This window comes from Limanda limanda, chromosome 16, assembly GCF_963576545.1.
Source record: "Limanda limanda chromosome 16, fLimLim1.1, whole genome shotgun sequence".
Lineage (NCBI taxonomy): Eukaryota > Metazoa > Chordata > Actinopteri > Pleuronectiformes > Pleuronectidae > Limanda > Limanda limanda.
Genome location: NC_083651.1, coordinates 14,199,124 through 14,217,950, shown reverse-complemented (window position 1 = coordinate 14,217,950; position 18,827 = coordinate 14,199,124). Strand labels below are relative to the sequence as shown.

The 18,827-nt window shown below is 43.9% G+C and overlaps 1 protein-coding gene across 1 annotated transcript; it reads left to right on the top strand.

The window, feature by feature from the left end:
* Positions 1–818: 818 nt before the first annotated feature.
* On the top strand, positions 819–9,849 carry si:dkey-229b18.3 (uncharacterized). The gene is made up of 7 exons (XM_061089085.1): positions 819–2,107; positions 2,649–2,722; positions 2,921–3,149; positions 4,923–6,883; positions 7,092–7,310; positions 7,939–8,080; positions 8,877–9,849. Exons 1-6 carry the CDS (start codon positions 1,768–1,770, stop codon positions 8,041–8,043), a joined length of 2,928 nt encoding a protein of 975 aa, XP_060945068.1. The 5' UTR covers positions 819–1,767; the 3' UTR covers positions 8,044–8,080; positions 8,877–9,849.
* Positions 9,850–18,827: the final 8,978 nt, after the last annotated feature.

Sequence of the window (18,827 nt, the reverse complement as noted above, 5' to 3'; positions counted from 1 at the left end):
AGACACAATATTAATAATTATCACAATATAATTCTCGTAAATAGCAACAAATCAAAGGTTCAATATATATTGATACAATGCTTATACATTGTGTAAGCAGAGAGAGGCGGTATAACACATAACTGAGTTACTACAGATTTATAAAATGTGTTATTGTTCTCAGTCTCAGTCCATAAAGAATAATTTAAATTCACAACTTACAAATTGTCTTTCAATTAATAATAATGTGACATTTACCATAATTATCGATATCGGCAAATATATGTGCATTTCTTTTATCCTGACAGAATTTTTAGGCATTGAAACACAACATAACATGGAAACATTAATATACAATATGGTAATATTTAATATTCTGTAATATTCAATCTATATTATCATGTCAAAATATTAAATATTTAATCGACCGCATATTGTGTCATGAGTTTTGAGAAACCAAAGCCAATGAAAATGATATCGCATTGCAATATTAGTGTGTGAAGTGGAGATGACAGAGACAAAGAGCTTTTAAATGTGAAGTTATTTTATTCTCAATCCCTCTGGCTAAATATCGTCTTCATTTCAGGTGATGAACTCGGGACATTTTTGGCGTAAAGTGCGTCGTGAATGTGAAACATGTCGGCTGGCTGGACTCAACTTCCACACTAGTACACAGGCACCGTGAGCGAGCAACCTACCATGACTGCGAGGGAGACGAGAACTACATGACTGACGGTGCCCTCCGCCAATCACAGGGCGCCTGGCCGAAGGTCTCTTAAAGCTTCGACCAATGTCTGCAGTGTAGAGGCGGGGCTGGAGCTGGCTCGGTTAGGCTGCCGATCAGCAACAAACAGAAGGTTACGAGTTTGAACAATCCGACTGTTCGATTCCCCGGAGGAGCTTTGCGGTGGCGGGGAGGCTGCGAACTATGTCCGGCCTGTGACCGCAGCACGTCGGGCCGCTTCTAGAGACGCTCCGCCGGAGATTGGCAACCTTTTCCCGCGGAGGGGCTGCGCCGCGGGGACCAGTCCGCGTTTAGCTCGGTCGGAGCGGCGATGCCGAGCCGATAGCTGCGTCATCATGTCGCTTCCCACTCGAGTTGGCGAGGACAGATCTCAAGTGAACGCCGGAGGAGGTGAGGAGGCTGCCCGCCGACACCCAGCAGCGGAGGCCAGCCCCGGCCCCTGAGGCGGGCTGCGGGAGGCGGGCTGCGGAAGCCCCGGGAGAGTGCGCGGTGAAACCCGGTGTGACTTCACATCACTTGGCGCGTTGCTCCGCTGCCTCGATTCCTCATCCACACTCGGATGGACAGTTTTTAAAAAAATGTGTCTGTTGACGCTGAGGAAACATTTTGAATGATCAGATATTTGACCGGATTGAGAGCAAACAGAAAGTTGTAGTAGATGCGGTGAGAAGTGCTGATTGACAGCAGGAGCCTCCAGTGAAACTCCGCTGACCTCCATCCGATGGGTGTTCTCACCTGAGAGGACGATCCACTTTGTTCAGTCAGTTAATGAGACACGTTTGAATTGAGCTAACCGCCGGAGACCGACTGTTCGCCGGGTGTGCGGGGGCTCATTGTCCGGGCCGGGGGTCTGTTGTCTGCTGTCACCGCCTCCACGTGCCCCTTGTCCCGGCTCGGTGGGTAAAGTTTGGCACCGGCGTGACGCGCAGCAGGGGGGCGACCCGGGCCCAGCCGAAGGAGGAAGCTTGATTTCACAGAGGAACAAGAGGGAGCGAGGAAGCTTCCTCACAGCGTTTTGATTTGTGACAATAATTGTAAAAAAAATGGCCGGCGATTGCACCAACACCCAGTACGCGAGCTCCGGGGCGTTCGACCCGTCCAAGCCGTGGGCGGATGGGGACTCGGTGCGCACCGGGGACCGGGAGGCAGGCGGGGTCTCTCCGGGACGCGGAGCCCGGGCACGCCGGTCGCCCAACTTCGAGCTGATCGACGGGCTGTTGTACCGCAAGAAGCTGGAGAGGGGCTTCATCAACTACCGGGAGGTTCTGGACGAGGACCGGAGAGACGAGGCCGTCTCCACCTTCCACCGGCGGCGGCCTGGTCAGCGCCACTTCTCCCAGGAGGAGACCTACAAGTGTGTGGCTGAGAACTACTGGTGGGAAGGTATGGACATCTGACTTCCATGGCTGGGTGTGGGTCTCTACTGTAACACACCAGCAGATTATCACTGGCGGATCCAGGGCTTGTTCTACACCAGAGGCCACAGTTTACACTTGATGTTCACATTTAAGTCATGTGATTGTTTACTCTACAGCTCTATAGCTTTGAGCAAAGCCACACATCATTGGACATATTCATTGTGATCTCAGCTGTGGCCAGCACCCCCTGAATCTGCCCCTACTTACTGGTTATCTTCTGTCTAAATAGCTGGGTTCATTCATTTCTGTTTGTTCGGAAGCAGTGGCCCATTAGAAACCACTACACACCACTGATTGAATCAATCAGACATCAAGTAACCTACTCAGACAAAGCCCCCACTTTTGTTATTTGTGAGACCTTCAATTTCATTCATTGTCTTTCATCAAGCTCTAAAGCCAATTTTCTACAACTGCACTTGTCTTTTGAAATCCCTTCAACCTCCTGTCTTTCTTTCTCTTTTTTCTGCTTAATGTGTCATCTTCAAATGACTTGTTTTCCTTCACAGGGATGTACTTCCAGATCAGGGACTTTGTCCTGGGCTGTCCAGAGTGTCAGAGTCACCACACAAAGAAAACAGAGGTAATAAAGGCATGTCTGAGGAACAAAGGCTGCGCTGACAAGTTGAAGTACAAGTTTGAAGTCGCAGCCTAACGTTTCTGCATTTCACACATTTTAGATTCCCACTTTCTCACCCCCCCTCGTTCTCACATCTCGCTTTGCTTTGTCACCTATAATATTCCTGTAATGATGGAACTGTTTCTCTTGTGCTCCTGCCAGGGGCCCGGTGGCAGAGGATGTGTCACAAAGACGATGGAGCCGCACAGCGGCGACTTGCTGAGCAAGTTGAGGAGTCAGCGGGAGGCGGGGCTGTTCTGTGACATCACCCTGCGGACCAACGGCCGGTCCTACTCGGCCCACAGAGCCGTACTGGCGGCGGTCAGCGATCACTTCCAGGAAATCTTCACAGAGATGGACTCGAGCATCAAAGCAGACATAGATCTCACTGGTAAGAGCAGATACCTGCAGGTTAAAGCGGTTTGGGGGGGCTTGACCTCGATATTATGGTCAGACTGAACCTGCGCCTTGTCAAAGATGAGTCAACTAACTTCTAATTAGATATTTCCGACCCCATCACCCCAAACTGATCATCTAACTACCACCAAAGACTAAACCTGGAGAAGGTAAATGGTGCTAGTGTTAAAGTTGTGATATTTGACCACATATATTCATCAACCCCTCCCTCCTACACATCGGTCCCATAGCTGTTTTCAGACATGAACTCTTCACAATGCACAGACAATGGGGTCCAGATCATGTCAACAGTTTGCCTTTAACGTATGGATAAGAGATTCTCACAACAGAAAACTCTCTGGAGCGTTTAGACGAGGGGTGACGTAGGAGGCACAACATAGAATATGAGTCCACTGCAGAGATCACCTTTGTAACCCAAGCTCATGGGGTTCATTCCAGTTTTCTCGTTCCAGTGTTCCACTCTCTCCAAGTTGAGATATTTGTATTCTTTAAAATGTTTTCAGTTTCCTGTCAGATACTTCACATGTTCGAAACGTCACCCACTCGCTCGCAATATCAGGAGCTTATTATGACTTCAGTGCATGTATTGCTGTGTCTTAAGTAGGGTTGCAAAATTCCGGGAATATTCAAAGTTGGAAACTTTCCATGGGAATTAATGGGAAATGTTGTGGGTAATTTATACTAACTGTATTTACCTTGGCATATACAGACATAAATATAAACATTTTGTTGTGTCATAGGCTGATTTGAGCCCTGAGGAAACTTTGGGCACTTGACTATATGCTTCTGCATCGTTGTGTCATTCTTAACATTATTAACATTAGTATTTGCAAATGTACACAGCCTTTCCTTCTCCATTGGATGGGGTGAAATGTCTCCACACATGAGGCACGTGGCATTGTTCTGTAGAATAAGATGAGAAAAAAGTTTGTAAATAAACACTAGTGCAATGCCGGAGATATAAATAGTTAGCCAAACAATTGGAATCGTCTGTAAAAATATTATACAATTGATTGATAAATCAATGGAAATAGGCTTGATCAGGGGTGGGCAAACTTTTTGACTCGCGGGCCACAATGGGTGCCAAAATTTGACAGAGGGGCCGGGCCAGGAACAGATGGATGGAGTGTTTTTGTGAACTAATATAAATGACATGGAAAAATTATTACATGAAAGGATTTGGCCTTTACCAAGTAGCAAATCACTTATTTGCAAGGCCATTTAACAAAAACCCGCCTTCAGAGAAAGGCTTGCTAGCCTTTGCTATTTCGTATGCCCCCCAAACAACATGCCTTGGTAGATGACTCTTTAATCGCAGTTTGTCTGTGAAAAAAAAAGTTGCTGAGTCTGCTACAAAATTGTTAGTTTAAAAAAAAAAACAGTGGAGGGTTGAAATCCAAGGTGCAGTGTGTGCTGCATTCCATACATCTTTAAAATAGTGTTTTGAATGATGTTTTAATTGCTCAGCCTCTAATTTGCATAGTTTTTATTTATTTAAAAATTCCCCAAATTCCCGAGCTTAACTTTCCGCCCCTTTGGAACCCTAGTCTTTAAGTCAGACGCAGAAGTGTCCCTGATTAAAGCCATAGTCATATTATATCTCAGTCTCTAGCGTCATGTTTACGCTTTGCTATCACTTCTCCTGCTATCTCTCGGATCCTCCGTACATGGAGCATTGTTTTTTTTCTCCCTCAATGATTACTCACGGTTCAGTTTATCTTAATAAAGGCTCCTTTCCCCCCCCCAGGTTTCAGTGAGGGCAGCCTTCTATCGCTGCTGGATTTCTCCTATTCCTCCACCCTCTGTGTTCGCCAGGAGGACCTGCCTGAAGTCATCGCCATGGCTCGCCATCTGGGCATGTGGCTTGCAGTGGAAGCCTGTTCTGCTCTCATGAAGGAGCAGGAACAGCAGCTCTGTCCTGGTGCTTGCCATGAGCGTCATCACCAGCAGAGGGAAGGAAAGAGGAGAAAAGTTTTGGGACTAGAGGACAACATTAACAACGGCTTCAGTCTGATTTTGGATGTTTCAGATGAGTCTTTAGAAGAGAGTCCCAGGCGCAATTTGCACAGAATGGCAAGATCCCAAAGTCTTAACGGCCTCCCTCTGAGTCCCTCGCACAGGATGAAGCTCTTGGACTTTAAATCTCCCTCGTTAAAGAAAGCTACTACACCTCGACATACCATCACCAACCATCAGTCACAGAACTACTCGCCCACACCAACACCAAATACCCGTCTTCTCCGCTCCTCTCCAGGGGCTGCCAAGGAGGTCAGGAGGCTGCTGCCCATGCCAGATAGCCCGCAGCGTAACCGGAAATCTCACCCCATCACTCGTCTCTCGCGCACATCTAGATCAAGGCCCAGCATAGCCTGCAGCCCTGTGAGAGTGAAGCAGGAAGTAGAGGAGGTAGGGGAGGATGAGATGGATTATGCAAGAGCACAAGAGAAGTACAAGTTGATGAATGTTTTGGGGCTCCAGAGGACCGCTCTCCTTCCCAGACCAGAGGATCTCATTGGCTGGAGACAAAAGAAACGACTGAGGAAACTGAAGACCAACAACTATTCACTGACTAATCGGAGGAAACCCCGCTCCCTCTCCCCAGTGTTATCATATGGGAAGTTGACGCTGTCGCTTCCCCTCTGTAACCCTGTTAACACTCGTGTCCTCAGCAAGCCAGGGAAGGGAAAGCCTGTGGGTCCAGTCAGATTGGAGCAGCTTACAGCAAGGAGGCCAAAGACAGTCCTGCAGCAGGTCCCGCCAAGCGACAGGAGCACAAGAAGTAAAGGTGTGTTACCAGACCTGTTCCAGCCAGCATCCAGGCCTTCCTACGGGGGGAGAGAACTCAGACGCTCAGTGAGGGAGGGCAACGGCGTCCACCGATCAGCCCAGCAGCCTGTGCGACGTACCGCCAACAAATCTTTCTTTAACAATGCAGTCAGGATCAAATCAGAACCGGCTGACTATTCTATCTCAGGTTTCTCTCTCCCATCAAACAGTCGTTGCAGCCTCACACCTCACACCCCCCCGCCTTCACAGAGGACGCAGGCCAAAAATCAGATCACTGTAGAGGAGGTCAGATCGCTGCGTTGCAACAGAAGCCGACCAGCCACAAAGCCCCAGTTCCAGAGGGGCTCCACTAAAGAGGTTGAGAGAACCAAGTGTAAGCCCAGGGAGGAGGGGAGGAAAGCAGGGAGCCAGGGGCTGAGGGGGAAGAGTGATGAACCTGGTGGGCTTCAGTTATCAGAGCATGGACCTCCCCCGGCCATTTACAGCCACCCTCTGTACAAAGTCATTAAAGAGGAGCCAGCGGACCCAGTGCCAATTGTTGGACCTTTCCCCGACCCTCCCTCACCCGACCTGGGCAAACGCCAGAGCAAGCCCCCCATCAAGTTACTGGACTCAGGCTTTCTGTTCAGCTTCTGTCGGTCAACAGGGGGCCCCATTGCAGGACTGAAGAAAGAGGAGGAGAGCGTGGATATCTGCTTAACGCGCTCCGTGTCACAAGTCAGGGGTACATTTGGAGCCGAAGAGCCCCCCCACAGGACACTGAGGGCCAGAGGGCCACCCAGCCTGCCTGTGGTGAAGAAGGAGAGGGAGGAGAGGAGAGTAAGCCAAAGCAGGGTTCAGAGACCCAGGAGAAACTCCCAGAGCAACTCTCTTGCTCCGGCCAAACCTTCCGGGTCCAAGGTGACGCGGGCCATGTCAAAGGTAAATAATAAAGAGGGCAGTGATGCATGTCGATGACTGTGATTTTGTTTTTCTTGACATTAAGCTATCAAGGGATAGGCAAAAGAAAAACACTGTAGAAATTTACTGTGTGCACAGAATCTATAAATTCAGTACATTATTTGTATTTAGAAGAATTGCATCAACTCATCCTTTTATCCTCTTTTCCATCCTTTGTTTTCTCTCCCAGCAACAAGGTAAAGAACTTGCTGTGAGCAGCAAAAACTGTGTTTTGCCGGATTCTGTACGACGGGCACGGCTAAAACAGCTGCGAGGGCCTCGAAGTCAAGCCCCTAAAGTCCCGAAGGCGGCCCACACCTGTCCGCAGTGCCCGGCCTCCTACAAGGACTGCGATGCCCTGATCATGCATCGCCTCAGGCACATCGAGGGCAAGCACTGGCCCTGCCCGGTAAGCACTGGCTCTCCTGAACAACTGAGAAACACACAACCTCAGAGCTGAGACTATGGAGAGAAAACGTAGTAGACGTGGAATGGCAAAATTTGTAATTCTCGTCTTAACAATTTTTTATTCTCTGTACAAACAAAAGCTAAAGGACAAAACTTTTGCGTAGCTCCCAGTCACTATGACTGTTGTTCTGCTTCATTAGTGCAACATGAAGCCATGTGGGAAAATCAAATTCCTGTGGCTGATGATGGGTCTTGCTGCCAATATTTATTTTTCTCTCTTGTCGCAAAGAGCTCATGAAGAATTAACTGAATATGAACACTTTTAGTCGAAACTAACTAGACCACAAGTATCATACTAACATTGCACACAAAAAAGAACATTATTATGTAGAGGGAGGAAAGTTACTTTGTGGTCGATACGTTATACTTTTTAGTAACTTTTTATCTCAAAACTGCAGAAATCCACGTATTCCTGTGAAATCACAAAAAGTATTATGAAAAAGAAAACACAAATACATAGAACTTGAATCATTTCTTTTGGTGCAAAATGTAAAAAAAAATCTTGTCGTTCTCTGGTCATTTCCATGATGTTAATTCTGTTTCTTTTTTACCCACTCTCTGATCTGTAGCTCTGCAGTAAGACGTTCTTTCGACTAAGGAATGTACGGAACCACATACGCACCCATGACCCCAAGTTGTACAAATGCAGGAGCTGCATCATTGCTGGTTCCTGAGGCAGTTGGAAGGTCTGCTCAGGCAGCGAAAACTGAGGTATGTGAAAGTCTGACGCATGAGCAACATCTAACTGAAGAGGGAATCTGCTTAATGCTTAGGCTGCTTTCAGACATGCACTGAAGTTGGAACATTTTCCTGAAATGTTCTGGAGGGGCTGTGTGTGAGATCGCAAAAGTCCAATTCAGTTGATCTGGACATTTTCCAGAATTTTTCCTGCCAATCCCCAAGTAAAATATCTGGAAAATGGCAGAGTGAGCCCGTGTGAGAAGACCGCAGGAAAGTGTCTGGAAAATCCACAGGGAGCAAGTGGACATGTTGTTTCTAACACGTGATGGGCGCAAAAAATATCAACAACAAAAAAAGTTGAGCCACAAATGGAAGACACAGACAAAGACATAATTTTAAAAAGATGTCGAACTTCAAGAGCCTATGGCGATAAGGTCCGACTCAGCTGTCACTTTGCTGTAAAGACCAATCTGTGCTTCCTGCAGCAGAACTTGTACATCACGTCCTGCCTCCTTCATGCTCCACCCGTTCACACCCTCTCATGTGAATGGTCCAGACATTTTCCTGTTATGAAAACGTTTGACAATCTCCTGCTGCGTTCTTCACATGTGAAAGACAAAGGCGTCCATGTCTGAAAACGGCTTTAGTTTGCTGTCATCCTGAAGGTCTGAAATGAGATGAGTAGGTATTTGACTTTCCCTCTAAACGTCCTGCAGAAGGAGCTGTCGATACTCACCGGCCCTATGTGATCACGTGCGCTCAATATCTGCATTGATTTCCTTTATTTCGCCCCGTCTGTTTCTTAACGCTAATGTTTATTTTGCAGGATGGAGGCTGTCAGCGTCTGACACCAGAGAAGCCGAGTGAAACCAGAGGCACATGATCGATCAGCGGCTTGTACATACTGCATCCGTCTCCCACACGAGCACGACTCCTCTGTGCGAAGGCGTGGTCACTCCGATTCTAATCATCGCCGTTGTCATCGATTTGCTCCTTTTATTTAAATAACCAAACCAAGGTTGCCGTTCCTGTTTTGCGTTCCCATACAAGAGGTTAAACTTGAACATTACACTCAGGGGGGGGGGAATGCGATGCCACGGTATAAAGTAATCATAACATCACGGCTGTGTATAAAATGAAATGTAAAGTGATTGTTATAACTATTACTGCTACTCATTGGTATTATTTTTCTATGTATAGATGAATTTTGAGTGCACTTATAAGATAGCTTATGTTGTAAACCTAAGAAGTGGCGATGAAACTGAAGGTTTGGCAGGAATACTTGAAGTGGGGCAAAACGTTGGAGTACTTGAAGTCGGAGGGGATCCTGGGAGTGAGACGGTCCTGGGGGGGGGGTTTCGGTGGGTCTCTGTCCGTGTGCTAACTTTGAAACGATACCACTTGTCTCTCCCTCCTTTTTATCTGCTGGTCTCACACCAGTCGTGGGATGTGAGCGGGGGGGCCGGCGTGCTGACGTCACTGCATGTGCATCTGTGGGTGGTTCCTCGTCCACTGTCTTTTCTAAGGCTGCCAATTTTCAAAAGGGAAAAAGCGCGTCTTGTTTGTAATGTGAATTTCTGAATCGTAATCAACACAAACTGTGTCATTACTGGTTTTATTGATCTTTTCTGCCACTTCAATCTAAGACACCCTTGTTCTACTTCAAACCTCCACCTCCCCTTCTACTGAGTAAATGCAATGTGTGCACATAAAGAGATGTTTCTTCAAAAATTGATTTTAGAAATAAACGAGCTGTCTCTTGCTATCTGCTAAAAGATTGAATAAATTTTTGCCTTTTATATTGTGTTATTTGTGATTGAATTAAACTTGTTTGACTTGAGCTGGGGAACCGTTAAAAAAAAATACTAAGCATTGTGTAGCCTATACTTGTAAATACAGTGTATATACAATTTATGTATAAGTTGGGTAAAAAAAGATGTGGCAAAATCAGAGGAAGACTCATTCTAAAGTTAAGCATGGTTAAAACGGTTTTTAGCCGTTAATATCTTATAGGTCAAATAAAGAAAATATGTATATGCAGTCCACACAGGACATATTTATCTGGAGTAGAGCTGCAACAGTTATTTACATTACTAATTAATCTGCTGATTCTTGTCTAAGTGAATCAATTTTTTTTATTTCTGTCTGTTTCAGTTTTCCAAAAATTCTAAAATATCTTGTGTTTGATCACATCTCAAAACCACAAGATATTCAGTTTAAAAACAAGGGAAAGCAGAACATTCTCACATGTTCACCTCCTGCATGAAAAGCAATGAAATTATTTAATGAATCTTCTGTTGTTTGAAGCATTGGTTTATCATCCATCTTTTCAGCCCTAATGCAGAGAGAAGATTTCCATGCAGAACATTATGTTTCTTTCAGAGAGAGTAGCAGGGATGAAGGGTGAGACTGGGCTATACGACGCCTCTGGAGTCGGGGCCGCACTGTGTTTATCCAGGCGGGAGGAAGATGAGGGGTTTGTCTGGAGATGTCGTGACCTGAAAAGAATGAGGAAGAGCTTTGCTCATGAATCACATTTGTTCATCCTTCCTGACTGACTCATCTGCAGCCAAATATGCAGAACTTTGTGTTGTAACCTGCTCTGCAGTAAGAAATAATTGACTGTCAGGTTCTGCTGATTTGAGAGGAAACCCTTGATCTGTTTTTAGGGCCCGAGCACTGACAGACACAGAGGCTCTATTGCAATTGTAACGATTATTATTACTATTCAGGCAAATGAATTGGCTTTTTGAGGGCTTTAACATGCTCAAATTATGTGGGGATTGAACCCCCAACCTGTTGATCCCGATGAGAAACTAAGCACAGAAAGAAGATTGACAAATGATTGTGTGTCTGTGTCATTCTATGCTGCTTTTGATACACATTTCAGAGAAAACCATTGTATTTTCTACTTTACTACATATATTTCACAGCCTTAATTAAAAGTTACTTTTATATTTTTGGATTTTAGATACTGGAGGATTTAACATGCTTTAAAAACCTATTGTTGGAGAATAACACAGTAGTTTCCAACCTTGGCTTCTGACGCCTTACAATAATCACAGTGTGGGACACATTTAATTTAATATAATTCTGAAAATTCATGCGAAACCTTCTAGTTTATATTCGGTGATCAAATTAATGACATATTGTTCCCATCAACTAGCACAAGGAGTAAAGGTCACTCATTGCTCATTAATCAAATCAAACCTCCGGCCTCCTGAACTTTTACTTTGAAGGTGAGCTGTCTCTCTGTCCCCCTCTGGATGTCCTCGTTCAAGTTTAGCTTCTCAGGTTGACTTCCACTTCATGCACAGACCAGGTGAGGCCTCACTACTGCACGAATCTACCTTAACAACAAATCCCTGGTTTTTATTGAATCTATTTAAATAGGCAGACCTGTTTAGATTTTCAATCTTTTTCCAAGACAGACCTGATAACAGGAGGCCTTCACAATCGGCAAATAAATACAACACAACAAGGAGTTAATAAATGAAAGCAACACAGCGTAAAATGGACATAATTCATGCAACTAATATTTATGTGTGTGTGACGTTTGATTTTATGGGGACTGTTGGGCCATCTTAAAGGTCTGTGTTGTACTGATGGTTGTTAAAATAAGAAATAATCCTTAGTATTACAGGAAAAATATGGACACAAAACACAATTACTCAAAAATTAAAACAGCACACAAACATTAAGGCAGTAACTATATTCTCTGCCCAGATGCTTGTCAACCTAAGATATATAATATATGCAATGTATTATATGTATATATATTTTGAGACTAGTTCAGTACACATGTTTTACTACTAATACTCCTACTTATAATACTAATGATAATAATGTATTAAATGAATATTTTGGATGTCTAAAATATACTTGTCATTGAGTCACTTGCAGTCGTGCCTCACCACATTGTTACAGATGTTAGATACAAATGTAAATGACAGCAAGTGACAAGAGGCACATTTGAGCTTAGATTTGTTCTCATTCAAATGAGCATAATAAGAAAACAATGAAGATGGAGGAGTCTTGTGCAGACAAACCTGAAGACGCAGGGCCGGCCCTGGCATTGTTGGCCCCCTAGGCGAGATTTCAAATTGGCGCCCCCCAACATACACACGCAAACTGTCATGCATCCACAATAACTTTTGGACTGTATACAGAGGCAGACAAAATTGTAAGCTATAAAAAAACAATAAAAATATATAACAAAAAATATAAAGAGTCTGAAATCAGCTGTACTGATAGCGTATCATGTCATGTCGACAACAATAAACATTAATGATGTCCACAATCGGGATGATTCTTACCTCTATATTGTTCTTTCTTCTGTTCCTCTACTTTGCGGTGCTTTCTGAATTATGCACCTGATAATTTAAACATTTTTTGATTCATCTTTGACTCTATCCGCAGTCTATCACCGCAGCGTGTACGCCAGGGACACACCTTAGGCTGTTCACACAAGGAGCCCATTCAGGAGGATGTTTTAGATGCTGGCTTGCCTGACCACGGAGCCACGGATGGTGACATCAGCAAATGTCCCTACTATGCTGCCAAAATGTTATACATGTCCAAGCTAATTCAATATTGCACTTAAAAACTGTAACTGGCTATACAGCTGACAATTATGTACCTATATACAATACACTGTTACACAAGTACAGTTCTTTTTTTAAAAACCATTCTCACATTTCGTAATTCATACTTGGCCTCCAGACAGTTGGTACATGTGCACAAGTGATAGGAATCCAAAGCTGTTTTTCAAGACATAGCATACCTACACTTTGACAAGTGCATGTTTTATTAAAACTATTTCAGATAATTGAATGTCTACTGATGCATGTTGAAATGATTTAATTATTTGCTTTGGGTTTTTAAGCTATATTATGATTAAGGTGTAAACAGAGAAGTTTGAGAAGGAAATTTTCTTCTTTTAATATCAATGGTTTATCTAAATTCTTCTAATAGACCTGTAGTTTATCTACTTGACGGTTACTTATGTTCGAGGTCTTATGTTTGACGTAAGTTTTCTTCTGTTAGTACAAAATTATAATAATACAAAATTAATTACACTGCATATGTAATTCATTTTAATTTTCACCCTGACACAGTATGCTTGTTGCACTCAGAGTACCAAAGGAGATGTGTTGATAATAGTAACATTTAAACCAGGATGTTCTGCTCTCAACGCATACTGCATGTGACTATGCAGTATTCTTTCATTAGCAAAGCTCATTCAGGACAACAGCTGGAGTGCAGCTGTTTGGTCACAGCCATGGAAACCTAAGTAATGATACTGATGTCTTATGCATTCTCGTTTCTCAGGTTCCTGCTGCAGAAAGATGGCAATATAGTATGTTGGGCATGGACTGCCTGATGTACGGTATGACCATGTTTAATTCATTTTCATGGAGGTGTTTTTTTTTTAAATGCTAAAAGTGTTTTTAGAAATACAGAAGGGACACATACTTAAATTTCAGGGACGCAGGTTGAGTAAAACTTAGTGTTACGTGGGGAGGACTAATTTGTGTTGGTTTTGAATTCTCCCTTCCTTTTTTCCTGTTCATGCTGAAATAAAGTGGATTCACTTGGTCTGACGTTTCGATCACATCTTTATAAAACACCTCATTAGCTTCACACTACAAACCCTGTGGGGGGGAGGGAATGTTTTTTGAGAGAGGATTCCAGATTCATTCACTAGACTGGAACTCAGTAGAGCTCAACAGAGCCGTACAGGTTCATCTCTGATCCATGCAGCTTCCTTCTACCAAGTTTTGTGGTTATTGGTCCAGTTGTTTATTACATGTTGACTGACAAATCAGAGGTGAAAACATAACCTCCTTAGCAGAGGTAATTAAACCTCCACACATTTATCAAGGAAATGTCACCAACATTATTAATAATTAGAAACACAACAGGAAATTAAAAGTAGAATGAAATGTTTCTAGAATATCTAAATAACTATTTACGGGTAATTTTCTGTTGGTCAACTTATCAATTAATTTATTAAAAGCTCATTTTCCCCTGCTACTTAGTCTATAGGGTTTTTATATTGTGTTTTATTTACATTGTATATATTGGTTTAGTTTTGTCGTGCACTGGTTGCTGGTTGTACGTCAAATTGCGCTTGAAGGATAATAAAGATTTTCTTTAGCTTTAGTTATTCACAAGCTGCATAAACCAAGCAAGAGCAACAAAGGATCCCAGCAGCCAGCAGGGGGCAGAAGACAAGTTTGGAAACTACTGGGTTATTCTCTAACAATAGGTTTTTAAAGCATGTTAAATCCTCCAGTATCTAAAATCCAAAAATATAAAAGTAACTTGTAAGTAAGGTAGTAAAGTATAATTTGTCCCGGTTTGGCCTAGTTGGTAGAGTGGTCGTTCTTCAACACGAAGGTCGCGGGATGATCCCCAATCTTTCTTATCTTCGTGCCGGCAATATACTGAACTCTTAAAATTGGCAGGATTTCAATCACCTATTCATTGCAAAATGTATTACACTATGTAAATTAATTAAATATAAAAAAGAAAAAAGAAATTAAATTATATTAAATTAAATTAAATGAATAAAAAAAAAATTAAACAAAGACCTGCGCGCACAATTCCTGCGCATTGGGTTTCTGCGCAAGATGTGCGCAATGGCTTTCTGCGCAGGATTTAATTTAATTTATAAAAAAAATTTATATTTAATTTGAAAAGGTTATGGTTCATTTTTGTTTTTAAATTCACATATTATTAGATATTGTGCAATTAATAGGTGGTTGAAGTCCTGCCAACACGACAGCCTGCCAAACTTACCCATGAGTTCGGACCCAGCTCCTGTGTCCACTGGTGTCCTGGTTCCACCCATGGCAGCATAGTGGCGTGGAGCTGGCTCATCCCTGCGGCCCAGGGAGCGCATTTCTCCGCACTGTCTGGTTCAGGGGTAAATTATGCTGGTCTTCACAGGTGACTGACCTACGCAAGCCTGTAGCCGCCCCCCACGCTTCCAGGTTCTTCCCGGCATTACGGTGCCGGTGCGAACATGGGCGAGGGAATGAGGCGGACCGCTTTTCGCGGCGCTTCTACCTCCGGTGCGTCCCGGGGTTAGAGGATGATGGTGTGATGTTAATTTATTATTTTACATTGCATGTGTCACGTCATGATAATTCAGTCTCTTGTGCCGCCCTCTCGGCATTTTTCACCCTAGGCAACCGCCTATGTCGCCTGTACCAGGAGCCGCCCCTGTGAAGACGTGAACAGATTGGAATAGTGCAAAAATGTAAGATACCTCTGACAGGATGGATCGTAAAGAAGAAGCAGACGCTGACAGAGACTGGATGCTGGGAGATGATTCAATATGCTGTCGGTATAAAAGAGCATTTAAAAAACGGGGTGAAGTGGAGGCTGAAGGTGCTGCATGGGGTAACAGCTCATCACAGAGGATGGGAGATTGTTGTCTCAGTTGGAGCTTGAGTTAAAATCTCATCTTCCCTCTGTGAGTGTCTCTGCACCGTGCAGTCGTTTTAATTAATCATACCTGCTACTTTAAGGTCTGGAATTCATCTCACTGCATGAGACAGATTCATGAATAAAATGAATGTCAAGTTATTTTTCCCAATCTTCAAATCAATTAGTCTCAAGTAAACTTTTCAAAGTAAGGAATTTTTAGTAGCTAAAAACACATTTTCAGGGCAAAAGAAGAATTTGCAAATTGTATTTATTGTTCAGTCAAATATTTAGATTAGTCAGAAATGAGGATGAGATCTGCTCAATCAATATAGTGAACAGCTCGGTGTTCTAACTATTGTTGGAACATTGTGTCTGCTTGGTCCAGCAGTTGTTTACAATGCTGGATTAATATACAACTATTTGTGTGTGTGTGTGTGAGTGTGTGTGTGTGTGTGTGTGTATACTCATTTAAAATCCTTAGAGCTTTTTAAACATCTATATGCACACACAAGATTTAGCAAGATTTACAATATATAAAGGCAGCATTTCACATTTATTTAAATTGTGTGTCTTTGTTTTTGGTTAGAAGAGTGAATTCACAAATTGTCAGACACATTTGTGAAGTTTCTTTTAGATTGTGCGTTTTGAAACAAGCACTTTCTACAAGTATTGAGACTTACACAGTTAAGTGTCATACTTTTTGACCTTTTTCCTCCATTTTGAGTATTTGTGAACTGGTCTCTGTAGTTGTTTTGTATAAGTCTCACATTCTTTTCTGTTTTTTAATCTTTTGCACCTGACTATAGGCACAACAGATGCAAATTAGCATTCTTGCAAACTCCAGGATATACACATGTGGTATTTCATTCTAATTTTCATATATTACATGCTCAAGTCTGTCTGAGCAAGTTGCAGAAAAAGCATCAGAGAAATGTCATTGTGATGTTTGTCCGATTTACACTTATCTGTCCAGACAAGGAAATGAAGAACAATCAATTTCAAAATCACCATCATTGACATATTGTTTATTTGTTCTCTCTACCACAAAAGAAACATATGATTCCTTCTGTATATTTATATATACTGCAAATGTTTTTGACTTTTATTGTTTGCTTGTGTTTGAGTGAGCAAACAACACTGGAGTTTGTGAACTGGTTGCTTCTACAATTTCAAACTCATGTGTTGCTTCATTTCAATCCACAGAATGAAAGTCAACACTAGATGGCGGCACACAGCAGTGGACAACAATGGCTGCTTAGTAACAATAAGACTAAATGCAAAATGGATCTAGAAAAAAAAACCTCTGGAAACCTCAGCACACCCCTGATGTGGAGCGTCTCGGGAAAAGGCTGTGATTATTGTGTGAGTGGAAACATCTTCATGGAAACACTAATTACCTGAATCCCTCTCCATTGGCAGAAACACATCACATGTATGATTCTAAGAACTATGAACTGCTGATTCTGTTTGTGAGTTGTGGCTTTGACTAGGCTGTCCTATACTGCAGGAGAGAAGTCAGCAGTGCAATGAACTGCTGGTTCTGTTTGTGAGTTGTGGCTTTGACTAGGCTGTCCTCCACTGCAGGAGAGAAGTCAGCAGTGCACAAACATACTACAAGTTAAAACCCTGTTTGTGCATGATGAAGACTCCGGCTAATAGTAATGGTGTGTTGGTGCATTAACCAAAAAGCCACGTTCCCCTTGCAATACCATTAGGCCTCAGTATCTGTTGCAGCTTATTATAGCGTCTCTTCACACTGCAGCATTATTCGGGGGCCCCGGTGTACTTTTTCACACTAGCCACCAGCGGGGCCTGACTTGGGTTACCCTTGTCCCAGCAGCAGCCACATATGTGGGCTTATGTGAGTTTAGGGAGCCATGGGGAGAGAACGCCCAGGAACAGCTGACAATTTATGCCAGTGGGGCCCCCACATTCTCAGAGAGAGGGAGAGAGAGAGAGAGAGACAGAGAGAGACAGAGGAGGAGGGTGTAAGGCGTGAGGAGCAGAGACTGGAGGCGGGGGGGAGGGAGAAGAAGAAGAGGGAGAGAAAGAAGGGGGGAGATGGGGAGAGAGGGAATGGGAGGCTGTCTTGTTTGTAGCTTGTCAGCAATTGCTTGAGACAAGCTTCCCCTCCATGTGTGAAAGCTACTTGGCAGGAATGCTTGGGCCGTACCAAGTGTGGCCAGCGGAGAGGTGGGTTCCACAGCAGAGAAACTGGGTGGTGGGGGGGGGGTAGTGAGTGTGTGGCTGAAGTAATCCTTCGTCGGTGTCGGCTCCTTTGATGTTGTATCTTTGTGTGCGCGTGTGTGTGTGTAGAGAGAGCGAGAGAGAGAGACAGAGAGAGAGAGAGAGCGAGAGAGCGAGGGAGAGAGAGAGAGAGACATAGACAGAGAGACAGAGAGGGAGGAGGGAGGGAGGGGGGAGCAGTGTGTGGGTGTGAATGGGGCTGGAGAGAGAGAGAGAGAGAGAGAGAGAGAGAGAGAGCTTTCTGTATGGATATGTGTTCTCTCTCTCTCTCTCTCCCCAGCAGCAACAAAAGAGAGGGAATGAGACACCCCCTCCCCTCCTCCTCTCCTCCTTCTCTCCTCCTCCTCCTCCTCCTCCTCCTCCTCCTCCTCCTCTGGCTCTCCAGAGAAAGAAAGCAACAAAAAAAAGGAAAAGAAGATGATGAAACCTGAAGTGGTCCTGCAGTCTGTGTGTGTGTGTGTGTGTGTGTGTGTATGGCTGTGTGTGTGTATAGACACAGATGCTCATGTGCATCTGAATATTTGTCTGTCTGTCTGTGTGTGTGTGTCCTCCTGCATGCATGCCAGTGTGAATAGCTTCTCCAATTTAATCTGTTTACTAACAATGTGTGTGTATCCTGTGTGTGTGTGTGTGTGTGTGCGTGTGTGTGTGTGTGTGTGTTTGTGTGTGTTCCGAGCTCCGTCTGTTTGTGGGTTTATGCATGCAATGGTCGCTTTGTGTGTTAGTGTGGTCTTGTTATGTGCTTTCTACCCAGTAGGGGCTGTTATTGTCTTAAGAATGTTAGAGTGTGTTTGTGTGTGCGTGTGTGTGTGTGTAAACCCACAGGAGACTGCTTTTGACAGCTTAGACTTGGTTTTAGGGGGTAGAATAGGTTTGTGCATGCACATGTGTGTGTGGGTGTGTGTGCATGTGTGTGTACATGCACACAGGGTCAATCTCCAGTAGCCTGTTGCTCTCTGTCTCTGCTCTCGGCTCCACATCAGGAGGAATGCAGACTGAAATGGATTCCTGCAGGATTCCTGCTCTCTGGCTTCATTAGTGCGGCAGCCGCCGAACAAAAACACACACGAAGACACAAACACACATTTCTCAG